The following is a 24,456-nucleotide window of genomic DNA, read 5'->3' as shown; positions in this document are numbered from 1 at the left end:
CCCCACTCTGGCCTCCTGCCCGCCGCCCGAGGACTGGGGACCGTTTATGGGGAGCCACAGCCAGTCCCGCGAAGACTCGGACCTACAGAGCCTGGACGGCACCGGGCGCGGAGCCAGGCCGCCCTCCGCGAGGGGCGGGGACCCGGCGCGGGGCAGAGGCCGGGTCGGGGCGGCGAGGTCGGGGGATGAGGGTCGGGGTCCCGAGACCGGGAGCCGGTAGCGCCGCCTCCCGCACAAAGCTTCCCGCGAAACTGACGTCGCGCGGGGCGGCCGCGCAGGCGCCGCCCCCGGCCGCGCCCCTCCCCCGCACTCGCCTTTCTCCTCAGTGCGCTGGCGCACTCGGCCTCCGCCAATTGGCCGCGGGGTGGCGGCGCGCGCCGGCCGGCGCAGTGCGCTCCTCGGGATTGGCCGGGCGGCGGCGGGCGGGGGTGTGTCAGCCCGCGCCCCGCCCCCGGTCCCGCTCGCTGTGGTGCGCGCGGCGGCGGCGGCGGCGGCGCGTGGCAGGTCCGGCGGGCGCGAGGCGGCGGCGGCCCGAACCCGGCCCAGCCTCGTCCCGCCTGCCCGCCCGCCTGCCCGGCCCCGATCCCGACCTCGACTCGTCCGCCTGGCCCGCCCGGCGCGCCGCGGCCCCGCCCTGGCCCCGGCGCCTCCCGAGGGAGCGGCGCCGCCGGCCGAGCGCAGGCCCGGCCATGACCGACTTCAAACTGGGCATCGTGCGGCTCGGCCGGGTGGCCGGGAAGGTGAGCGGCGCGGGGCCGGGGTCCGGCCGGGGCGTGGAGCGCTGGGCCGGGGGCCCGGCCGGGGCTGGGGTAGGGAGGCGGCGTGCGAGGCCTGGGGCGCGAGGCAGGGACCTGGCGGCCAGGGCGAAGCTGGGGATCCGGGGAGTGAGTCTGGGGGGCGTCCGGGGACCGGGGACTCGGGGGCGGGCTGCCCCAGAGTACAAGCCGGCGGCCCGCCACCCGCACAACCGCTCGGCCCCAGGGCCCCGACCGTGCGCCGTGGCCGGGGGAGGAGGGGGCTGGCGGCTGCGCTTGGGGCTGCGGGAGCGCAGGTCCTTCCGAGGTGGCGCGCTCGCTCCTCGCCGAGACCGTCGTGTGCGCGCCGCCCCGTGCCTGCCGGTCCGTAGTGAGCTTCGCGCAGGGTTCGTGCTGCCAGCAGCAGCCGGGTTTGGCTGAACCTCAGTGAGCCTCGCCGGAGCAGGGCCTCCCTCTGCTTCTCTCCCTTACCTGGCCCCGCCCTCCTCGTGTGCGAGTCTGGGGCTTCCTGGCACCTGTGGGCATTGAGGCTTGGCTGTTTCCAGGAGCCGGCCGGCCGTGCAGCTGCACCAGCCACGGACCGTACCCTGGATGGGAACCCTGTTCCCATCACCAGCGGCAGAAGCTTCTGGTAGGAGAGGAGCAGAGGCGGTCAGACGAAGGTAAAACCGGTTCAGATTTTGGAAAAAAAAGATTTCTAGGCAAGAGTGAGATTCGTCCATTTGAGGGACCGGTCCTGCCCTTCCTACAGGAGGGATGTTCTGTTTCTAACTAGGGTGGGGTGGGCTTCCCCATTAGCTCAGATCCCTCCTAACTCAGTGACCGTTGCACTGATGGCCTCCTTTAAAACTTACCTGGGACGTTTTAGGCCGACAAAAAATAGAATGAACAATTGAGTACCTGTGTAGCAACCGCCCAGCATAATAAGTAAACACCAGTTGAAACCTTCTGGATACTTGGTCTCAGCCTGGGCCCCCTCCCAGGCTCTGGTGGGATGGTGGTTTTGGACTGGATGTATCAGCACGCAGACCTACTGCTTAGCCGCCGGCAGTCCTGTGGCTCTTCTTATGGTTCGTCTTGAGCGGAGAGGAAGTGGAGCCTCATACCTCCTCACACAGTCGCAGGGGGGAAGGACCATCTCTGGCACATCTTCCTGCTTTCTGGGGTGGACTGCCCTTCGCCTGCTGGCCACTCTTAGTCTGAAGGGGCCATTCCTGCTCATTCTTGTACCTCATGCAGGTTCCGACTGTAATGTTTTGAAACCTTAATTTCCAGACCAAGTACACACTGATCGACGAGCAGGACATCCCACTGGTGGAGGGCTACTCCTTTGAGGTGAGCATGGCCGTCCCTCTGCTGGTCCCACCCAGGGAGGGTCAGGAGGCTGGCTCTTCTTCCTGTGAAGTGAGGGCAAGACCTGGCACATGAGCGTCTGAAGCTGGCCGCCGAGGCCCCAGCCAGAACCCAGGTCCCGGCAGAACCTGGCCATCACTGCCCAGTGGAGCCCCCACCCCACCGCCTCAGCCGTGCTCACCTTCCCTGCTTCCACCCTGGCTGAAGCTCTTCCTGAAAGAGACAGAATTGTGTCATGTTTGTGATGGGGAGTTCAGTGGACAAGCCTCTGTCCCCTAGGAGGCCCCCACCTTCTCTCTGGCTGTGGCCTGCGGCCTACCTGCTGCTCCGTGCCCTAGTCTCACCGGCCCGAGCTCCCTGCCCCAACTGCACCCTGCCCAACGCCTGTCCCTCTGTGTCCAGTCCTTACCTACCCTTTTCCCTCCAGAACCTCTGGACCCACCATAGTCCTGAGCCCTTCACGCTTTTGCTTACTTTTTCACGGGCTTGCCTTTTTTTCTTACTGGGGGTTGGGGACTTTTTTAAGGGCAAGGAAGTCTATTTCTCTGTGTCCACAACATTTTGCAAAGAGGGTTCTCGAGTTTGTCTCAGCTCAGTGTAGCAGGGTGCTCAGTGCCATGTCTTGGGGAGCTCTGCAGACCCCTGGGGTCCCAGAGACGGGCCTGGCCTTTGTACCTCCAGCTTGTTCGTTTCACTCATTTTTCTAAGAGGAACTTGGAATGTTGTTGAGAATTGGAGGCTTCTTAACAGACCTTTTCCCTGTTTCTTCTCAGGCCCGGATGGAGGTAGACGCAGATGGAAATGGTGCTAAGATATTCGCATATGCCTTTGACAAAAACCGAGGAAGGGGGTCGGGAAGGCTTCTCCACGAGCTGCTGTGGTGGGTGTTTTCGGCTGCTGTTTCCCTCTTGGCCGGGTTGCGGGTGGGTGCTGATGTACGTGGGGTGGGGGGAGCCAGCAGGGCCCCGCCTTTGTTGTCAGATTGCCCTTCCCCAGGTCTCCTGCCTACTCTGGTATTCTTGCCACTGACCGGGGCGGGGCGGGCGGGACGGGGGACGGACTGACAGCATCCCATGACACCGACAGGGCAGCTTGGAAGTCTGCACACCATGTGTGCTCTGCACACAGCCACTGGGGGAGGGCAAGGGCTGGTCCCTCCACTGGGCTTTTGCTGAGCCTGTAGGTGGGATGTGGGGAAGGGCCTTCTCTGCAGTGTGAACAGTGAGGTTCTGAAATACTTGGGGCCACTCAGATGGGGCGTTCTCTAGGCTGTGGGTTGGATGGTTTGGGGTTCCACCCTTGGCTTCCTGCTGCCTAGCTCTTAAATCCAGGGGCTGGGCTGTCCTCATGGCCTGTCCTGTTTGGGATGCGGACCAACACCCTTGGGTTCCTCTCAGCAGCCTGGTTCCGGATGAGCCTGTCAGTGTGACAAGGGGCCAATTGAGATGTTTGGGAGGGTCAGAGGAGCGCATCTGGACAGCTGTCTGTTTCCTAGGGAGCGGCACAGGGGGGGCATTGCCCCCGGGTTTCAGGTGGTGCATCTCAACTCGGTCACTGTGGACAATCGTCTGGATAACCTGCAGTTGGTGCCGTGGGGCTGGCGGCCCAAGGCCGAAGAGATCTCCAGCAAGCAGAGGTGGGTCTTCCTGAGGCCGGGGCTGGGGCCAAGGTGCCCCCGAGGGAGGACCCTCCGAGCTCACTGCCAAGATGGGCCGGGGTCTGCTCTGTGCTCTGGGTTGAGGGACCTTGGTTACTGTCCTTGAGAGTGGGCGGTCCTCTTTTTTTTCATTGGGGGAGGATGACTTTTTAATAGTTATCTTTTTGGGTTGGTCTTCTGAATTGGCTCTCACAAGGAGGAGAGTTGTGTGGGCGGGGCCTCGGTAGGTAAGCAGGACTCGATACAGACACCTTTGTCTCAGGGATGCCGCTACGCATGAAGATGGGTCTTTTTGTAAATGATTTGCCTAAGTGGTTTAAGGGAGCAGGATGGTGTGGTCTGGGGCCTTGGCCGCTCGGCCTCCACGTTCCCTCGGTAGGGGACCCCAGGAACAGCCCCACAGTGAGCTTCTTGGAGCCCTTGGCTTTGAGGAGCTGGAGGACCAGCTGGACCGGAGTTGGGAGCCAAAATGAGGCAGAGTGTCCCTGGCCACATGGGGATCATTTAAGGGCTCCCTGGGGCTTTTGCCACCTGCTGGGGCCCCTGAACGGCTTTCCTGATGTTGGCAGTGCTGGTGCTGACCTCCCCGACAGACAGAAGTCAGCAAGGCGATGGGGTGGGGGGTGGTCAGTGTTTCTCTTGATGCTAGCGGTGGATGGAGACTGGGTGGAAGCTTTGCAGCGTTCACCCTCAGGGTCTTGCCAAGCCCCACGTAGTGGAGGAGGTAGATCACACAGCCAACTGGGCTTGGGGGGGTGGTCCCCAGGTATCAGAAGGCCATATCCAGTACGTGCTGCTGCAGCTCTGGAGGGTGTCCTGCACCCCCATAACTCTACCAGGTTCTGGCGGGCGAGGGGCAGAGGGCTGGGTCTCCAGCACTCTGGGTTTTCTGCTCTGATGTTTCAGTCTGACCCTGTTTCCCTCAGGCTGCTCTTGAGAGAGGCCGCCCACAAGAGGTGAGTTAGGACTCATCTTCCTGGGGGTTGTTAGTCTAGGCTTTCAGTTGCAAGTGACAGAAACTGAGCCCAATCTGGCTGAAGCAAAAATAGGACCCTTATTGGCCCCCCGCTGAGATGTGGAAGCCTCAAAGCCACCACCCGTTCCCAGGAGGTGCCGCCAGGGCCGCACACTTGTTTTCCACAGCATGAGGAGAACTGGAATCAACTCCAGTGAGCCTGTTTTGATGCACCCTTCTGCCCCCGTGTTGGGGACAGGAGGGTTCTTTCATTAGACAAGGTGAAGGCTGTGTTGTCAGAAGGCATGCAGGGGCAGCCTAGCAGACGAATCGGGTTCCCCAGGGTTGTCCAGCGTGCACGCAAGTCAGTGTAGACCTGGGACAGCCCCCACCCAGCGATGGCCTGTCTCCTTACAGGGTCTCTGGGTTGTGAAGCCTGTTTTGGGCAGCTCGCCCTGTGACCAGTTTACGTTCGTGCGTCTGAGCATCGTTTGTTGTCGTGAGATAAAGTGACCACAGTTAAGACCTGTTTGGAAGCAGGTCGCTTACACACAGGGCTGCCCCACCTGGTGGCCTCCACGGGGCCGTGGCCTGGCTGCCCATTCTCCTCCAGGCCCAGGACCACCCCGGAGGCTCCTCCCTGCTGGTCATCCTTGGTTTGCCAGTGGGGTTCAGGCCCTCAGTGAGGTTCACTGCACTTGGGGTCAGAGCCAGCCCGAGTGTGGCCTGGAGTCTCCACAGGCATGGGCGTTAGGAGTCTGTCCATTTGTCCCCAGGGCCTCTGCACGGTGGCTCCTGTGGTGGGATTAAGCCGCCCGTGACGCGAGGCAGGCACCTCAGCTCCTCCCAGGCCTGCACCCTGCTCCTGGAGGGCTGTCTGACCAGGCTGGAGGGCCCCTCTGCAAAGGTGCGTCTCCCTCCCGTTCTGCCCTCCAAAGCTGCTGGAGCTGAAGCCTGTCTCTGGTAGGACTTCATCACCAGGCTCAGGAGCAGCCAGTGTCCCCCCACATCCTAGCTTCCACCCTTCTTTAGAAAATGTTTTTATTGTGGTGAAGTACACATAACGTTTACTGTTTGAACCACTTTTGAGCGCGTGGTTCAGCAGTGTTACGCTGTTGTGCAGCCGTCCCCCCATCCGTCTCTAGAAGTTTCTCACCTTCCCAAACGGAAGCCTTGTCCCTGATAAGCGCTGAGCCCTCGGCCCCTCCCCGAGGCCTGGCCCCGCTGTTGCATGAATCGACAGCACTAGGGACCTCGTGGATTCAGACAGCAGTTGTCCTGTGATGGGCTCATGTCAGTTCACCTCATTTAAGTCCTCAGGACTCCTCCGTGTTGTAGCTTGTGTCAGAATTTCCTTCCTTTTCAAGGCTAAGTCATATCCCACTGCATGTGTATATGTGCCTAGGTATACATACACACGTGTCTACACACGTGCACGTCACACACATTGGTTTACCCCTTCCTCTGTCGACGGGCACCTGGGTGGCTTCCACCACTTGCCTTTTGTGAGCGATGCTGCCATGAACCCAGTTGTACAAACAGCTGTTCACGTCCCCGCTTTGGATTCTTCGGAGTGTGTGCCTAGAAGTGGTGGAACTGCCAAATCATGATAATTCTGTTCACTTTCTGAGGAACCAACATGCTGTTTTCCATGGCATCTGTCCCGTTTCACGTCCCCACCAGCAGTGCGCAGGGGTTCCAGTGTGTCCGCGTCCTTGCCGACACTTGTTTCCTGTTTGTGTGGGAGCAGCCGTGCCCGGGAGTGCGAGGTGTCCCTGTGCGGTGGGGACGTGCGTCTTCCTGAGGACGGTGGTGCTGGGCAGCTTTGCACGTGCTTTGGGCCATGTGGGTGTCTTCCTCGGGGAAACGCCTGCTCGGATGCCCTGCCCATTGTGGATCAGGTTGTTGGGTTTTTTGTTGAGTTGTAGAGGTCTTTATATTGTCTGGGTGTTAACCCCTTGTGGGATGTAAGATTTGCAAGTAATTTTCCTCATCCTGTGGGCTGCCATTTTACTGATGCACGAAGGTCTTGAATTTCCACGACATCCAGCGTGTCTGCGGTTTTGTTACTGTGCCTCTGATGTCATAACCCCGATCGTTGCCAAATCCAGGGTCAGGAAGCTTTTGTCCGATGTTTTCTCTAAGAGTTGTATCGTGTTTAGGTCCTTGATCCATTTTGAGTGAGTTTTGCAGGTGAGTTTAGAAGAGGCTGACCCTTCCCTGTAGTGGTGCCTCCAGGCCTGGCCCAGGAGAGTGGGTGGGGCGGGGGTTCTTCACACACCCTTCCCTCTTGCAGTGCCGGTGGTGCCTCCTGTGAAGGCGGCCTGCGCTTGCCCCGCCCCAGGTAGAACTCTCCAGTTTCAGGCTTGGCCCGCCCTACGCAGGAAGCCCTGAGAAGGACACACAGCAGCTCCCGGTCAAGGAGAGGTGGCTCAGCGGCTGGGCCTGGGGTCTCCAGGCATTGGGGAGGTGGTGAGGGAGGCTGACGCCGCCCTGCCCAGTACCTTTCAGAGGGAGGTTAAAACGGGCTAAATGCCTGGTGTCAGGAAGAGGTGCGCCTGGCAGCAGGGTGAGCTCAAGGACAGTCAGGCTGCCCGTCAGTGTAGAGGAAGCCGCTGTCCGCTGCCGCGTTGCCCTTGTCACCCCCGTGCCTGGACCACTGTGGCCAGAGCATGCGAAGTTGGCTTTCCTCGCAGGGAGCAGAGCTTGTACTGGCTGGCGATCCAGCAGCTTCCCACGGACCCCATAGAGGAGCAGTTCCCCGTGCTGAACGTGACCCGCTACTACAACGCCAACGGGGATGTGGTGGAGGAGGAGGAGACCTCTTGCACCTACTACGAGTGCCACTACCCGCCCTGCACCATGATGGAGAAGCAGGTGGGCGGCCGCCTGGCCTGGCCTCGCTGGGGCGGCCTGCAGACCCCTCGCCTCTCCCGGCTGCTCTCCCCACGGGGGCTGTTCCTTGGTCCACCCTGAGCGGCCCTTGCGGTCCTGTGGCCGCCCCAGGGTGACCGGGCACGCCGTTCTGTGTGCTTTCAGCTCCGCGAGTTCAACATCTGTGGGCGCTGCCAGGTGGCGCGCTACTGCGGCTCCCAGTGCCAGCAGAAGGACTGGCCGGCCCACAAGAAGCACTGTCGGGAGAAGAAGCGCCCCTTCCAGCATGAGCTCGAGCCAGAGCGATGACCGGGCAGTGGAGCGTGCAGCCCTGCACTCGCGGCTTCCCATCTCCCTGGGGCGCTGCCAACACCGGCAGGCGGCTGGACCCGGAGCTGCCGCAGGAGTCACTCCCGCACCTGCACCGGACCTGGACCCGGACCCAGACCCGGACCAGCACCACCGCCCAGGGCCCCATGCCCTGCGGCCCGGCTCCTGGAGCTCAGAGACAGCTGGGAGGCTCCCGCGGACGCTTCTCCTTATTTATATGTTAATACGTTTGTAAACTCATGTACAGTTTTTTTGGGGGGAGGCGGTGGGGGGCGGAGGTTACAATTGGGTTGGTTGCTGTAACACCTGAGCTCCTGGGCTGCTGAGTCAGGCAGGGCGGCGGCCTGGGACTGTGGCACAAGGCGAAGTAAAGGGTGGTACCGCCCGGCGTGCCGGCTGCTCTCTGCTCTCCTCATCTGCCATCTGGGGGTGGGGGTGCAAAGGAGACCCAGACCTGTCCTTGTCTTTGTCCTTGTCCTTGTCCTGGGGCAGGAGCTGCTGGGGGTTCTTGTAGGTTGCCCGCTGCTCTGGCCCCGGCCCTGGTGAATTCTCATTTGACTCATGCACTGAGTGGGTGGGAGCTGGGGGCAGGAGGTTCTGCCCGGCAGGCCCGCTGAGGTCCGCCCTATGAACTGGAGCGCCCCAGAGGGGTGAGCACTGCTTCCCTGGCTGCTGGGCTGTATCCCCAGGCCAGGCCTCCCTCTGTTCCAGGAGCCACAAACCTCTGAGAGCTGGGCAGCACCGGGTACACCTGCAGAGTTACTTGGGGCCAGGCCGTCTGGCTGGGGACTTGCTGGTCTCCAGGGCCAGCCAGCCAGCCTGCTGGAGGCCTTGTTCTTGGGAGAGTGAAGGCTGACCACACCAACTCTGACCATCTGTCCCGGGCCCTCCCTGGCCCCACGTTGGTCCTGCAGGCCTCTGCCACACCTTCCCATTTGCCACCTTCTGCCATCTTCCAGGAGGCTGCGTGCTCTTGCTGCTTCCCCGGGCTGGGGCCAGCCACTAGGTGGCCGTTGGTCTGTGAGCTGAGCTTTTAGTAGCTCCTTTTACAGAACTTGGCGCCTTCTGGGCATGTGTCCCGGAATTCAGGGCTGGGGACACAGGTGAGAGCAACATTCAAGGAGCAGGAGGAAGACTGTCCTGACCCCAAGGGAAGGCAGGAACTTTATATGCTCCACGTGGGTTTTACTGAAAAGACTGCTGCTGTGCAGTTTGGGGGTAGTGGGCCTTCCAGGTCAGGACCTTTTTGCTGCATAGGTGAGGTTGGCTGTGGGCTCCGGACCCTCGGTGAGCAGTAGTGGGGCTCAGGAAGCTACCGGGAGGAGGGCGTGTGATCCTGAGAGACAGTCACAGACAGCAGCTGGCTGGAGCCCTTGGGACAAGTCCAGGGTGGGATAACCCCTGCTTCTGGAGGCCAGCTGTGGCCGGGACTGTTGAGGTTGGGGCCTCCTGAGTAGGCCAGCACATTGAGGTTTCGGCGAGCGTCAGACATGGAGCCATGGGTGTGCTCAATTTGCTTTCAAACACAGGCTCCTGGGCTGAGGAGGCCCGGAGCGTAGGCTGTGGGTCCTGCCTGTGTCCTTTGGGGAGCAGTCAGGGCGGACCTCCAGCCTGTTCACATTCCCTGACTGGCACCAACTGCTCTGTGGTCAGCCGTTCATAGGGCAATTACACTGAAAGGGAAGCGGCGGGGTCTCAGCTCCCCCATAGGATGCCACACTGGGTCCTGACCCTGGTTGCTTTCTGCCGGGTCTCATGGGCTCATCTGGAATAGCCTTGACCCGGGGATTGCTGTCTGAGGTGACTGCAGGAGCCACTGCAGTAGCTGGTGGCTGTCCCCTACCTGAGGGTGCTGTGCCCTGTGCTGGGTGATAGGGACCCTGAGTCTGCTGGTGCAGGGCCCTGCGCTGGAGCGGGGCAGGTACTGTGGGGCTCCAGGTGTTCACTCACACCCCTACCATGGCCTCTGCAGTGGACGCCCTGCTGAAGGCGTCCCAGGGTCCACAGACTGCTCTTACCCCATTTGCATCCATTGTCCTTCATCTGATAACCCGCCCCAGGTTTACTTTCTCTTTTGATGGCTCTGACCTCTTGACCTTGATAGCCACACATCTGAGAGCCTCTGAATGTTCAGCATTCACTCACATGGTTAAAACGTGGGACTTGTTCTTAACTGGAGCATGGTGTGGGGCTGCTTGACCAGACTGCCTTTGGTACCAGGTCAAATCAAGACACGTGGCTTCAGGGTGCCCGGTTGCTTCCTGAAACCGTTTCTGCTGCTGTGCTGCAGCTGCCGTCCTAGCTGTGGACCCACGTCTGTATTTCCAGTCGTAGAAACCACTTTGGAGCCACAGGCTCACTACCCACGTATCCATGTGGATTTCAGTCTCACGTCCAGGTTCCCAGGGCTACTACAACAAAGCATTACAAACTGGGTGGCTTAAAAACAATGTATTGTGGATGGAGGGTATAGCTCAAGTTGGTAGTGTGTGCTTAGCATGAGGTTCTGGGTTCAATCCCCAGTACCTCCTCTGTAACATAAATAAACCTACCCCCCAACAAAACAAAACAAAACACCCAACAATGTATTGTCTGGGTGCTGGAAGCTGGAAGCCTCATGTCCAGGCATTGGCAGGGCTGGGCTCACTCTGAAGGCTCAAGGGAAGGGAAGGTGTGCTCCGGACTCCTGGCTTAGGGCAGCCATGCCCTGTAGATCAGAATACCTGGCAAGCCTGTCTTTATGTTTTCTTCCGTCTGTGGGTGTCTCACAGTCCAAATTCCCCCTCATAAGGCCAGTCCTAGTGGATTAGGGTCACCCTAATGACCTGGTTTTAACCAGAGTACTTCTGTAAAGTCCCTGTTTCCAAAGGTCACATTCTCTGGTACTCAGGTTAGGACTTAAACATATCTGTGGGGGATACACAATTAAATCCTTAAGATAGCCCACACTTGCGTTCCTCAACATACTGTAGAGTCAACTGATTTTATTGAACGGTGTCAACACGTACTCGGTCTCCCAAATCAGATCATGACTGCTGGTCTCCCTTGCATCCTAAGTCTAACTGGCAGGCAGAGCCTGCCCCTCTGCCCAGACCCTGGTTCTCCGTGCCCTCTGTTCACCTTCCCGCCCTCCACCCCTGCCAGTGCCCTCCGGCCAGCCCTGTCTGCTTTCTGTGCTGTCCAGCCGGCAGGTCTGCGCCCCGCGACGCACCGCACTCAGGCCCTCCAGAGGGTCAGGGAGGGCAGACCAGGCTCAGTCCCTTTGCGTCAGACCCTGAACTCGGCTCCCTGGGTGTCCAGGCCCTTTACCCGCCCCATTCCCATGCCCTGCTTTCCTCTATCAGCTCAGCTGTCCCGAGAATCCGTGCAGGACACGCGGCGCGCGTCTCCCAAGCCCGCGTCTGGGCGGCTGCTAAGCGCGAGGGGAGCACGTAGGGCCAGCTGAGGTCCGCCGGCCGGCAGGGGGCGCGGGAGCCCGGCCTCCCTCGCGCGGGGCGTCTACGGAGGCCGGAAGTCCTGCCTTGGCGCTCCGGAAGGAGTCGCGGAGAGGGGACGGCGGCGGAAGTGGGAGGAGTGTCGCGCCCGAGCTGAGCAGTGCCCCCCACCATCCCGGCCCTGGCCCCGCTCTCGCCGCAGCCCCGGGCCCGCCGACCCTGCTCTCAACCTGGCTTCATCCGCCCGCCTCCGCCACCCACTCTCCGCCACCCCGGTCGCCGCCGCGTCCTTCTCCGAATGCTGGGCGGCCGGCAGTCGGGTGCGGCTGCTGCAGGCGGTGGACGCGGAGCACACTGCGGACTCGGTGGAGTGGTGCCCGCTGGAGGGCTGCAGGCGCCTGCTGGCGTGCGGCACCTACCAGCTGCGGAAGCCGGAGGACCAGCCCGCCGACCCGGGGGGCAAGGTGCGCGGTGCCCTCCGGCCTCGCGCGGTCTCCACAGGCCTTCGATCCCCAGGTGGCATTTCCCAAGCAGCTAGAGCCCCAGGGTCGGGCTCTTCTCTGGAGAAGAGCGAGAAAGGGCTCCCAAGAGGCAGAGCCGACCGCAAGCCTCGGTCGAAAGAGAAAACTGGCGTGGAGTCGCACAGGGGGTGCAGATGCGACATTGGCCTTGTGGCCAGAAAGTAGGTTAGAAACAGGGCATCCCGAAAGCAGGATGTCATCTCTGCAGGCGTGGTTCAAGTTTACGGATGAAGTCTAGAGTAAAGAGAAAATGGGATTCGCAGTAGCTGTACCCACTCTCTTGAAGGCATCTATGTGCATCCAAACCAGACACTTTAAAGCGTGAGAACTGGTGCTGGGGCAACAGCCCTAAGCCAGGGCTGTCCCAGGCAGACTGAGCCCTGTGCTGACCCTAACCCTGCTCTTGGCCGATATAGAAGGAGGCCGATTTATAAGGAGTCTCCTGTGCTGAGTAGAGGAGGGCTCAGCCCCTACCCATTACTTGCATACAAGAGACATTTCTCCAGCTCAGGAAGTCGGGGTGCTGCCTCCAGGCACAGTTCCAGAGTCTTGGCCAGTCTCTTCTTTCTTTCAGTCCCCATCCCTGGGCTCCTCAGAATCTGTGAAGGTGATTAGAGGACTCACTTGAGCTTTTTTGCAGAGTGGACTGGATGTTGATGAGCCTCAAGTCCGTTTAGGCCGCCTCTACCTGTATAGTTTCAATGAGGATGGTTCCACTTGCCCCCTGGTTGAGATCCAAAGGAGAGATACGTCTGCAATCCTGGACATGAAATGGTACGACTTTGGGAACAGTCCTGCTTGTCTGGAATTTGTTGTGAGGAGCCTGATGCCTGGCAGCGTTCCACAGGGCGGGGGAGTGTCTGAGGCTTGGGTTCATTTCTTTACCGTCCTGTCCTGCCCACCTGTTGGCACCTGGAGGATGCTGTAGACGGGTTTTTCCACATCTCTGTCAGTCTGGGAAGCAATGCTAGTTTTCTGCTTCATAAGCTGGGGAATCTTGTTGAAACAGAATTGTAGGCTCACACCCAGTTTTGAAGCTGAAATTTAAATAGTTACTGGGGTGCATGGTGCTCTCCAGTGCTCTGGGCACGCCCCGGGTTCTAACTGGCACGTGTGTCTTCGCAGGTGCCACGTCCCAGTGGGCGGCCACGCCCTCTTGGGCGTGGCGGATGCTGGCGGGTCCGTAGAGCTCCTCCGCTTGGTGCGATCCGAGGTCGGTGACAAGGGCCAGGCCCTTTGTAGAAACAAGGGGACGGCAGCATTCCTGGACCAGAGGAGAAATCCTCTCTGGGTCTGAGGCCGTGCCCCTTTGATCACGTTCCTTTCTCCACAGCAGAACTCTTACACGCTAGAGCCATTCTCCCGCTTTGCCCTGGAAAAGCGGGGTCTGGCCTTGTCCTTGGACTGGTCCACTGGGAAGGCTGGAAGGTAAGGGCTGGCATTGGTGGGCCCGAGTCTTCCCCTGGGCATCCACTCCTATCTTCACGCAAGAGAACGAAAGCCACCTGTGCTGGCCTCATCTGTGGCTCCCCAAACCTGGGAACATCACTGCCAGGCCTGATGGAAAAAGAAAAAAGTTCGGCCTTTTAGTTAGAAGGGGTGGTGTTTTTATCGGGAGGAGCTGATACTTATTTATTTATTTAATTTTTTTACTTTTGGGGGAGGTAATTTGTTTGTTTACTTATTTATTTTGATGGAGGTACTGGGGATTGAACCAAGGACCTCATGCATGCTAGGCATATGCTCTACCACTGACCTATTCACTCCCCCCTCAAGCACGCTTCTTAAGAGGCATGTCCACACTCCAGGTCTGTGGAAAGCCTCTGTGTGACATGCTGTGGGGGCATAAAGTGTCACCAGTTGGGAGCCAGAAGAGAGTGATGCGTTTGAGTCTGTGCTTGAACTTCAGCCAGGTTTCTCCATTGGTTCCCTGTGTCCAGAGCCAGTGACCAGCCCTTGAAACTCATTAGCAGCGACTCCAACGGGCAGCTGTCCCTCCTGAAGGTGAGCGAGGCAGGGCCGGGGCTGCAGGCTGTGGCCACGTGGCAGGCCCATCACTTTGAGGCCTGGATTGCTGCTTTCAATTACTGGCAGACAGAGGTTGTGTATTCAGGTTGGTACCCCCTCCGCTTCGGTTCTCTCTCAAGTCTGGTTGAGGGCGCAGGGATGGGGAGCAGAGAAGGCTACTTGATTCTGGTCCTGCTAGGATCACGAAACCCTCTTGCGGAGAGGGTATTTTCCAGGGCAGAGGCCGTGGCTGGGGCTCACCTAGAGGGCGAGGTGCAATCTGTGCAGGCCCTGCAGGCCCGGATGGTGCCACCCCGTGCTGGAGCAGCTCTGGTGAGGCCCTGCTGTGCTGCTGTGGCGGAGGGGGCCTCACTCACTCTCACAGTCCAGTCGGAGCCCCTCCCTGCTGGTGCTTCTGGGTCCAGAGTTGAATTTTCATGTTGGGTTTCAGGTTTGTTTCCTCTTTGGAGTATTTCACTGTCCCAAAGAAAAGGAAGCATGAAGTAGGGTTAATTTCCTGGTATTGGTAGTGGTATGTATTTGGGGGTTGCTGGGGTGGGAATGAGAGGTGAACAGAGCTTGGGGACGGGGGGCTCTGGGTAGCTCACGGGCAGGGAGGGCACTGGCCTCAGCGAGAAGGCGGAAGAGGAGCCGGAGAGTTTGCAGAGAGGCAAAGGAAAGATCTGACCCGTCTCCCTCTCTCAGTTGCTGGGAGTGTGCTCAGCCCCACGTGAGCTGAGTTCTGAGTGTGCTCAGAACACCACGTGAAGCCGGGGTGTTCTGCCGGCTGGTCAGGAGGCTGTGTGACCTCGCCCCGCCACAGCGGAACCTCTTGCTGAGTGACAGCGACAGCTACACACCCGGTCGCACGGCAGCACTCACACACCGGGCCCCTGCGCCCCCACACTTTTCCCTGGTCGTCACACCACGCTGCCTGGACTGTCCTTTTTCCAGCCTTCCCATTACCTGGGGGGCCCCTTTCCCACAGCATGGAAGTGTTCACTGTCCTCTGGACCCTCCTCTTGCTCCATGTCGTTGTTTTCCTGACCTCCGTTAATGTCTCTTCCAGAAACACTGTGCTGTGGTTTTTAGCCAGACCTTTTTCCTGCATTCTTGATGCATTTATCCTGCCTGCAGGGGTGCTTCGCAGGCACTCGCCCAGGATCACGGGCTGGGCCATGCGCTCCTATGCTGCCTTGTGCATACCTGCCCCTCCCGCTGTCCGCTCACCCCTCCCCTGAGTGTGTGTTGCTGGTTTTACCACAGGAGCATCTCAGAATTGGCCATCTCTCTCTCTCTCCACTTGTCCGGACTCAGTCTCCTCCCGTTTGTTGGGGCTGAGCCCTGAGTGATAGCCCTGTGTTCATTCTCCCCCTTTTCCAGTCCAGCCTCCACTCTTGTGAAGACCTGCAGCCTCCGCCCACCTCGTGTACCATATTGCTCTTTGCAGCTCCTGCCAGAACACTTGGTGTGAGACCTGTGGTCCTGTGCCTGCCTTTCTGGTCCAATTTCGAACCCTCCTTCCATGCCTCTGACTTCTTTTCTTCAAATATTCCATGTTCTCAGCAATCTTGGTGCTTGGTCACGTGATGTCTCCTTTAGGCGTTAATTCTACATGTCTGGCGGGGCTCAGCTTACAGTCTCGTTTTTAGAGATGCTGGAATCGCTCTCTTGACATCCTGTGCTCATCCTAATTCTGATTATGTGTTTAATGCTTGTTCTCCCCTGAAGGAGGGTCCTTTCTGGGTTACTTGTCACACCCTTGAGCAGCCTTGGGGAGAACAGTGAAGATTTAATTGTTTGAGCTCTCATTTCTGAACCAGTTTCCCTACCCGAAGGCTAAGCTGATTCAGAGCAGAGGTACAGGACAATGATGTTATAACGCAGGACCAGGCTGTTCATTCAGCAGGTGTTTACTGAGCACCTGCTGCCTGCCAGGCACTGTCTTGGGGGCTTGGGACACACCCGTGAGCAGGCGGACAAAAGTCCCTGCTTTCATTGTGCTCACACCATCTGGCAGGAGACGGCAGCGAACAGGAAGCACAGTGTGCGCGGCAGGTGTACGTCCTCTGGGGAGAAGAAAGGTGGGACGGGCTGAGGGGCTCAGGCGTGCGGGCAGGTGCAGGTTGTGTGACAGAGCACAGTCGCCATAGGCGAAGGGCCCCAAGGCAGGAGTGAGCCCGGTGTGTTTGGAACAGCGCGTAGCCAGCGTGGCCGGGTGGCACAGGCGGTGCTGGACTGGAAGGTGAGAGCAGAAGCCGCGGGGGCACGGCCTCGCCAGCCCCGGGAGGGACTGTGGCTTCAGCTCAGCGTGGAGGGAGCCGTTGCGGATGTTGAACAGAGGAGTGATCTCTTCTGGGCTGTGTTTTAAAATCTGAGGAGTGTGTTGAGTGCAGACTGCAAGGGCTGTGGTGTCGCCTGGAGGCCTGTCACCCCCGCGGGTGCACGCTGGGAGCAACGGAGGTGAGAAGTGGTGAGGCTGCTCGGTGTGAAGGCAGTCGGATAGGCGTCCTGGTGAGGCGAGTGTGATGTGAGAGAGAAGGACAGACCATGGTGTAAAGACGCCACAGGCAGCTCTCCTTACGCACTCGCCACAGAAGGCAGCTGTGCTTGAGGCCCACCCGCAGGCGCCTTGCCCAGATGGCCTGCTTCTGCCCGTCCACTTGGGCGTGGGTCCACCCGTATTCTTTGTCCCAGGGTCTGTACTTCGCTCAGTAACTACCTGTAGGTGGGTGGGTGGTTGGACGGGTGGTGGCTGGAGGATGGATGGAAGGACAGGTTTGTGGGGGGCAGATGGGTGGACGGTGGGTGTAGATGGTCGGGGAACGGAGGGCTCAGGCCTCCGAGGGCTTTCTGCTCCTGTTTGTCCTCCCTGCGCGACCTGTTCTCCAGCCGTCCCTTCCCTCCCTCCTTCAAGGCAGCGCGGCCCTGTGCTTGCTGTTGCCTTTCTCCCAAGGCCGGCTGTGGGTCGGCGTGCCGCCCCCTTGCTCTCCCTTTCCTCTCAGTTCCCCCAGGACAAGCACAGGGCCTCTTCTGTCAGGTCACAACCACGTGGAGCGGCGCTGCAGGCTCCAGAACCTCAGGTCTCCACATTTGATGCCTCCCTTGTGCAGGTCCTGTTCAGAGTCCCTTGACGTGGGTGCAGGTTCCTGGTGGTCAGGACCCCGAAGGGTTGAGTCACGTGTGACCTGGAAATTCTCCCCTGGACTTCCTGGCCTGCCCTTTCTCCTCCTGGGGCAGCCTTGGTCCTTCCCTCTTCCCCACACACGCCTTCTTCAGGTTACGGCCAGGGTGACCATTCCCAGGTGCTGCTTTGGCTCTTCTGCCTGGTGCCTGCCTGCAACCCCCCGGGAGGATGGTCCCCAGGAACCTCCTCGTGGGTGAGAATGCCGCCTGAGACGCGCCGGCCGTTGTTGGGCATTTCTGTTCTGTGCAGGTGGGGACGATGGCCTCCTGAAAGGCTGGGACACCAGGACGCCCCCCACATCCGTGTTCACAAGCAGAAGGTAGGTGGTGGGGGGCTGGCGCTGCCCGTGCCTCAGGGTCCCAGGGGCCTGCCGGGCACCAGCTCAGTCCCTGCCCTCCGCTCACAGACACTCCATGGGCGTGTGCAGCATCCAGAGCAGCCCACACCAGGAGAACGTCTTGGCCACAGGAAGGTGAGACCCAGCGTCTGTTCCCATGCCTTCCTGCACCAGCCGTGGCCTCTCCGTGTCGTGGCGGTGGCCATGTCTCATGGGCTGGCCCTGAAGGGGCGGTGGGCCCTGGGTCTGTCTGGGAGGGTAAGCAGGTGGGTGTCCTGGGCCCCGCGCTCCCATGTGCTCTCTGTGGCCCTGGTTCCAGCTACGACGAGCACGTCCTGCTCTGGGACACTCGGAACATGAAGCAGCCGCTCGCGGACACGCCCGTGCAGGGCGGGGTGTGGAGGCTCAAGTGGCACCCTTTCCGCCGCCACCTGCTGCTGGCGGCCTGTGTGCACGGAGGCTTTAAGGTCCTCAACTGCCAAAGGGCAGTAGGTGAGCGGGGGCCCCAGTTCTTGCCTCTTCGCATGTTCCCAGGGCCACGCCCGAGGCCTTGCCGAGGTTTGTCACCCTGCCCTCTGCGCATGGCTCTTACCTGACCGTCTGGATTGTCATGGTACCTTCTGCATCTCAGCGACTTTCTGGCCCTATTGGGACCCCTCCTCCAGACGCATTACCGCTTGTCGCTTTCATAACCATCCTTGACCCACCTTTGCCACATCGTCCTGCTGTGGTCAGTGTGGTCCCTGTGGTCTGATGCTCCAGGAGAACCTGGCACTGGGAAAGCTCTGCCTGAGGCCGAGCCACAGCGTGCGGCTGGGGGGACGCAGCCCCTGCATGGTCTCCCTTCCCTTCACCTCATGCTCCTGTGGGTGCTTGGAATCTCCAGGTGAACCTGACCTGTCATTCTTTTGCTGTCCAAACTATTTCCGTTTCTTTTCTCAGCCCCCACCCCTGTCCTCCCCTCACTCTCAGCCCGTGACCTCCCGTCCCCTCCTCCATGCAAAGAAGCGACTTAGCGCCTCAGCCCCATTGTGGCTCCTGGGGCCGGGCTCCTCTGCACTGGCTCTGCACCAGCGTCCTCCTCTGAACCCACGCTCCTCCCTGCCCTGGCGGCTCGCACTGTCACAGTCTGAGGTCGTTCCTCTCCGTCAGCGTCGGCGTTTTGTGATACCTTCTTTGACTGAGTGGCTATTCACGAGTGTGTGGTTTAATTTCCACATTCTCGTGGGCGCCCTTGATTTCTTTCTGCTAGGATTTCTGACTTGACGCCACTGTGGGCTCCTCCGGGCTTGTTGAGGCGTGCCGAGCGTGCGGCCGCCGGGGAGAGCCCCGCTTGCCCCTCCGAGGGGCCTGCGCTGCTGACACAGGCGGAGGGCCTGTGGGGGCGGTCAGGGCTGCTGCTTCCTTGCTGACTGTCCGCCTGGTTGTTCGTCACTGACAGCATGGGGCTGAAGTCTCAGCTGTCACTGTTGGCTCCTCCTCAGTTCTGTCAGGTTTTGTCTCAGAGGTTTTGGGGTTCTTGTTAGGGGTGTCCTTGTTCATAACTGTGTTTTCCTCACGTATGGACCCTCTTGTTGATGCACGGTGCCCTGTTTACCTATAATAAGGTTTTGTTTGCTGTAAAGCCTCTCCTCTGACGCTGGGGAGCCACTCAGGGTCCCTCACGGGTGCTGCCTGCTTCCGTCTGTTCATGGTCTGAGTCTGAAATTGTCTCCTGTCCTGGGCCGGACCCTCTTCCACCAGGACCTGACAGAGGTGACATTCTCTCCTCAGTGTGTTGGGTCAGGAGTCACGTGACGCCACTCTGTCCTTTGTGGCAGATGTTAACTGGACCATGTGGTCAAAGTGGTTGCCCTAGCTTTCTCCAGTGTAAAAAAGCTATTTTTCCTTTGTAATTAATAGCCTGTGATGAGTCTTTGAACCTGTGTTTCTCATCAGACTTTCACTCAATCCATTGATGATTCTTGCCTGATAAGTTACTACTGTAATTGCAGAATGGTGATTTTCTGTTACTATCCTTCCCACATTTTAAAATTCGTATTCTTTTGTAAGGAAGAGCTGTCCTTTCTTCCATGTGTCTATCTGTATCCATATACAGTTGTTCCCTGGTATCCACGGGGGTGGGTTCCAGAGCCCCTGCAGACACCAGGTCCCTCAGATAAAATGGCCCAGTGTTTGCATTTACCTGGACACTTTAAATCATCTCTCAGTTGTTTGTAATACCTAACACAGCATGAATGTCCTTTTCATATGTCCTCAGAGATTTTTGAGTCCAGGTGGCCCTGTGGCCTGGGGTTCCAAGCCTGTAGCTTCCTCCAGCCTTGGGTCGTGTGGTATTTTTGATCCTGAGTTGGTTGACTCTGTGGGTGTGGAACTCAGGGGAAGGACGGCCAACTGCCCCTCCTTGCTTTGGGGCACAGTTAGCTCCAGGTTCATCTCGTACTTTGCCTCCCCTGCACCCGGGGTCAGCTGTTCCTCTGGAAGCCCTGCGGCCTCTTAGTGCCAGTGTTGTTTACAGCCTGAGATCTGGTCATTAGTTGTGCTCGTAGCCGTGCTCATAGCCGCGGGGTGCTGTGTGGGAGTGTGCATGTGCATGTGTGAGCGTGGGTTACTATAAGGTACTGAGTATGGTTCCGTGTGCTGTACAGAACAAATCTACCTGTTTTATGTATAGTAGTTAGTATTTGCAAATCTCGGACTCCCATGTATCCCTTCCCACCTTCTTTCCCCTCAGTAACTGTAAGTTTGTTTTTTTTTTTTAACATTTTTTATTGATTTATAATCATTTTACAATGTTTTGTCAAATTCCAGTGTAGAGCACAATTTTTCAGTTGTACGTGAGCATATACATATTCATTGTCACATTTTTCCTCTGTGAGCCACCATAAGAGCTTGTGTATATTTCCCTGTGCTATACAGTATAATCTTGTTTATCTATTCTACAATTTTGAAATCCCAGTCTATCTCTTCCCACCCCCCACCCCCTTGGCAACCACAAGTCTGTATTCTATGTCTTTGAGTCTGTTTCTGTTCTGTACTTATGCTTGTTTGTTTGTTTGTTTTTTAGATTCCACATGTGAGCGATCTCATATGGTATTTTTCTTTCTCTTTCTGGCTTACTTCACTTAGAATGACAGTCTCCAGGAGCATCCATGTTGCTGCAAATGGCATTATGTTGTCGGTTTTTATGGCTGAATAGTATTCTGTTGTATAAATATACCACCTCTTCTTTATCCAGTCATCTGTTGATGGAAATTTAGGCTGTTTCCATGTCTTGGTTATCGTAAATAGTGCTGCTGTGAACACTGGGGTGCAGGTGTCTTTTTGAAGTAGGGTTCCTTCTGGATATATGCCCAGGAATGGGATTGCTGGGTCATATGGTAAGTCTATTCCTAATCTTTTGAGGAATCTCCATACTGTTTTCCACAGTGGCTGCACCAAACTGCATTCCCACCAGCAGTGCAGGAGGTAATTCCCTTTCCTCCACGGCCTCTCCAGCACTTATCGTTTGTGCACTTTTTAAAGATGGCCATTCTGGCTGGTGTGAGGTGATACTTCACTGTGGCTCTGACTTGCATTTCTCTGATGATTAGCGACATTGAGCATCTTTCCACGTGCCTGTTGGCCTCGCTCTTTTTAAAGGTTACATAGCACACCATTTGGTGCGTATACTACAGATCTCTCTTCCAACTTTCTAGGTGCATGTTTGGGCTCTTCCAGTAGTTTGCCACTGTAAATAGTGCTTGACGTGTATTCTGTTGTGCGCATGCTTCTGCCTCACTGAAGGTATCCTCAGGGCTGCTGCCTAGATGAGGGGCTACAGGGTCCCAGGTGAGCACGGATCTCACTGTTTCCTCACCAGCCACACATGGGGAAGCCTGCCTCCCCTCAGCCTCGCCAGCAGCGCCATCAGGCTTGTGAAGTGGCGTCTCACAGGAACTTAAACCTGCGTGTCTCTAACTAGGAGTGAGGTTAAACATACTCTCACTTGCTGAGGGCTGCTGTTATATCTGTCTCTGTGAAGTGCCTCTGTCTGTCCTTTGCCTGTTTCCCCTCTGGCTTCTGGTCCTTTTCTCTCTCGGCTTGGAGTTCTGTGCAGTGGCCTTGACCCTTGACCTCTGGTTTAGGCTGGAAATGTTTCCTCTGTTTGTTGCCTTGATCTGCCTTTGGTGGTGTTTTTCCCCATGCAGAAGGTTTTCTTAAATGTAATACAATTTATAGATTTTTAAAATTCAATCTAGATTTTGTGTTTTAGTTAAAAAGCCTTTTCCCTCCCACACTCAGGTTAGTTTAAAAAAAAAATTCTCTCTAATGGCTATTTTGCCCTTTGTCATGTTTTACTTTATATATTTATGCAAACATTGAAATAAGTATTTCTTTTTCCTTAATTAGGTTAGTTAGTAGTGTGTATATTATTTCTTTGAAAGGATTTTGATTTTGGTTGTATGGTGTGTTCTGTTCTCTGCTCTCATCAGTGTCTCTTTTTGTCTGTATTGTTCCTCTCCCTGTGCCTCCTTAGTTCTCATTCTAGCATTCTGAGTTGGGAGTACAGTTCACTCATCTTTATTAATCTGTTTATGTTACGTGTTTTTATGTTTGAACTTTTCTGTGATGTAAGCATACTTGTAGGTTATGACTGTAGTCATTTCACTTGCACTTTTTATAAAGAAGTTCTGTGATTTGAGTTCGTATTTCCCTTTTATCCATGAGTGGCTTTAGTAGAAGGTTTTTAGACTTCTAGGTGGAAGCAGTCTTTTGTTTTGACCGTGTCATTCATTTTGTTTCACTGCGTTAGGTCGGAATGTGGCCTGCACCATTCCTACTCTTTGGAACTTTCCACCCCTTGCTGCCTAACGTAACGTGTTGTTCTGTTTGGGCTCCGCGTGCCCCCGAGGGGCAGCCGTGCTGTGTCACAGGTGTCATGTCTCTGTGCAGCAGGAAGACCTGTCGTCCACTAGTTACCAGGGCCAGGCGTCCCCACCCGAGCGGGGCATCTCCTGGGCCTTCCTTCCATGCATGTGGCCAGTGTGTCTCTCTGCCCTCTGGGAGCCTCAGCGCCCAGCTCCCTGCCAGAGCCCTCTGCCCGGGGAAAGCCCTGGGTGAGGGAGGAGGGTCTCATGTTTGCCGAGTCCAGCTCCAGCCTTTCCTCATCAGTGCTCATTCTGATCGATCGCGATTCAGATCACTTGGCATGGATCCCGGCACTCAGGAGGCAGCAGTGGCCACCTTCAGGGTGTTGCAGCCTCCAGGCTGACTCTTCGAAGGCTGAATGGTGGGCTGTTGGGGCTTCCCGCTGCTGACAGTTTCCTAAGTCCACATCCCTGGCTCACTGGCCACCCATTTTCCATGGCTGCTCATGCCAGCCTGGTCCTCACCCCAGACCCTTGACCACCTCAGGCCTGGCGACAGCTCATCATTTCTTTCTTCTGCTCGTGGGTCACTTTCAGCCCTCCCTCAGCTCTGTTCTGTCCAGCTTCGCAGTTGCCACGGCACCTCGGAAATTGCTCTTGCTTCAGGTCCTCCGTGACTCCTTTCCAAGCAAAAGCTAAATCCAGACTCTTTTACAGAGCACACTGGACTGTATGTGACGTGGCCTCCAGACGAGCCCCGGTCCCTGACACCTCGGCCATGGCCACCTGCACGGCTCTTCCCCCACTGTGCTGAGTCCTTTGTCCCTGGCTTTAAGTCTTAATGGGAAGCTTTCGCAGGTCCTCTGACTGGGAAGGTGCCCTGCATGCGTGTTCTGTTGCCGGGCTAGCTCCCCTCGTGGGCACAGCACGCTCCCTGCAAGATGAGGACTTTTGTCCTCTGTGCGCATCCCCACGCTCCTCCGCGGGCTGCACAGGGGCTGCTCTTGGCAGAGTCTCGCTTGGAGGGTGGGCGGGGCTGTCGGTCGGGGTGACGAGGTCCACTCTGGGTAATGCTCTGTTTCCCGTGTCCGCCCGGTTTGCTCCAGAGGAGAAGCAGGAAGCCTGCACAGTCGCCCTGTCCCACATCCTGCCCAACGCACTGGTGTACGGAGTCGACTGGTCCTGGCTCTACTTCCACCGTCTGCCGCAGGCCCAGCCGTTATTCCCCCTAGGGTCCTTTCCCTGCAGTGACCCAGGAGCCAAAACTGCAGACGTGGTCTGTAACCTGAAGGTTAAGGGCCAGTCGCCAGCATCCTCTTCTGATCCTTTAGTGGACGATGGAGAGGGTGGTACCAAGCTCCAGGGTGGAGGCAGGCTGAAGGCTCCTTGTGGCAGCCGGCTGCATGCCTCAAGGCTCCAGATCTGTGACTGTGACCTGTACTTGGAGGCAGCAAACTTTGACATCAACCTTCTAGCCACTTGCTCCTTTTATGATCATGTTCTCCACCTCTGGAAGTGGGACAGCAGCTGAGCTAGGGAAGAGGTTGCTTGGTTTGAAGTCATAAGGACCATTTCCACAAATAAAACCAAGAGTGCGACTTTATCTTTTCTGGGAATGAAGTGTCCTCAGACCATCTCACTAAGATTCTCCCTGCCTGCGGGTGACTGCATGGGGCTCAGTGCATTTTACCGAACAGCCCAGTCACAAAAGCTGGTGGCCTGTCTTAAATAATATGGTGATTCTGTGGCAGCAAGTGGTCTTTGCCCTGGGCTGTTGTGCTGCGGGGCCCAGGGAGTGGGAGGGGCATGGTTCCCAGTCATAAACTTGTCAGTTGCTTGTGTTTTTGTTTTTAAACCCAGAGCAGTTCTTTTATTCAAAAACTGTTGGTGTGTGAATTTCCTCCTTCCTTTAACCAGGCCAGAAAACCATCCCCTGATAGGATCTGCCCAGCCTCTGCTGGGGAGCCCAGCTGGCGGGCAGTTAGGATGGGTGCCCAGTGCCTGGCTGCTACCACCAGCTGCTGGGGAGGAGGGGAGGGGAGAGGTGAGAGTGGGTAAGTGCAAGGCCAGAGACCCCAGACGGCCCTTCTTACCAGCCTGGTGGATGGAGGACAGCAGGCCCAGCTGCACCCTGGAGCTGTGGTTCACGTGACCCTGTTGGCTGCTGCCACTGCTACCTTCTCCCTACACATCATG

The 24,456-nt window shown here is 57.7% G+C and overlaps 2 protein-coding genes across 6 annotated transcripts; both read left to right on the top strand.

Annotated features, from left to right (window-relative positions):
* The first annotated feature begins 478 nt into the window (after positions 1–478).
* Positions 479–8,312, top strand: ZMYND19 (zinc finger MYND-type containing 19). 2 transcript variants are annotated; one of them, XM_074362838.1, is made up of 7 exons: positions 601–740; positions 1,301–1,417; positions 2,031–2,090; positions 2,882–2,988; positions 3,604–3,744; positions 7,417–7,597; positions 7,760–8,312. In XM_074362838.1, the coding sequence occupies exons 4-7, from the start codon at positions 2,888–2,890 to the stop codon at positions 7,901–7,903; spliced, it is 567 nt and encodes a 188-aa protein (XP_074218939.1). In that variant the 5' UTR covers positions 601–740; positions 1,301–1,417; positions 2,031–2,090; positions 2,882–2,887; the 3' UTR covers positions 7,904–8,312. The 2 variants fall into 2 exon arrangements, with proteins under 2 accessions (XP_074218938.1, XP_074218939.1); XM_074362837.1 differs by lacking the exon at positions 1,301–1,417 and having other exon boundaries at positions 479–740.
* A 3,499-nt stretch (positions 8,313–11,811) lies between these two features.
* DPH7 (diphthamide biosynthesis 7) lies at positions 11,812–24,014 on the top strand. 4 transcript variants are annotated; one of them, XM_074362841.1, is made up of 10 exons: positions 11,812–11,822; positions 12,520–12,653; positions 13,005–13,092; positions 13,213–13,307; positions 13,820–13,992; positions 17,323–17,392; positions 17,480–17,545; positions 17,730–17,902; positions 22,978–23,118; positions 23,367–23,504. In XM_074362841.1, exons 2-9 carry the CDS (start codon positions 12,646–12,648, stop codon positions 23,100–23,102), a joined length of 798 nt encoding a protein of 265 aa, XP_074218942.1. In that variant the 5' UTR covers positions 11,812–11,822; positions 12,520–12,645; the 3' UTR covers positions 23,103–23,118; positions 23,367–23,504. The 4 variants fall into 4 exon arrangements, with proteins under 4 accessions (XP_074218942.1, XP_074218943.1, XP_074218941.1 ...); XM_074362842.1 differs by lacking the exon at positions 22,978–23,118 and adding an exon at positions 22,565–22,682; XM_074362840.1 differs by lacking the exon at positions 22,978–23,118 and having other exon boundaries at positions 13,216–13,307; positions 23,367–24,014.
* The last annotated feature ends 442 nt before the right edge of the window (positions 24,015–24,456 follow it).

Source organism: Camelus bactrianus, chromosome 4 (assembly GCF_048773025.1).
Source record: "Camelus bactrianus isolate YW-2024 breed Bactrian camel chromosome 4, ASM4877302v1, whole genome shotgun sequence".
NCBI lineage: Eukaryota > Metazoa > Chordata > Mammalia > Artiodactyla > Camelidae > Camelus > Camelus bactrianus.
The sequence above is the reverse complement of the archived record's forward strand: the minus strand, read 5'-3'. Positions and strand labels throughout refer to the sequence as shown.

What these genes read in the sequence shown, in the direction of transcription:
- ZMYND19 (XM_074362837.1), top strand. Translation starts at nt 690, where the DNA reads ATGACCGACTTCAAACTGGGCATCGTGCGGCTCGGCCGGGTGGCCGGG. An exon ending in TCGGCCGGGTGGCCGGGAAG is followed by an intron (nt 741 to 2,030) that starts GTGAGCGGCGCG and finishes CTTAATTTCCAG; the next exon opens with ACCAAGTACACACTGATCGA. An exon ending in CTTCTCCACGAGCTGCTGTG is followed by an intron (nt 2,989 to 3,603) that starts GTGGGTGTTTTC and finishes TCTGTTTCCTAG; the next exon opens with GGAGCGGCACAGGGGGGGCA.
- DPH7 (XM_074362839.1), top strand. An exon ending in TCCGCTTGGTGCGATCCGAG is followed by an intron (nt 13,093 to 13,212) that starts GTCGGTGACAAG and finishes CTTTCTCCACAG; the next exon opens with CAGAACTCTTACACGCTAGA. An exon ending in CAACTGCCAAAGGGCAGTAG is followed by an intron (nt 17,903 to 23,366) that starts GTGAGCGGGGGC and finishes GGTTTGCTCCAG; the next exon opens with AGGAGAAGCAGGAAGCCTGC.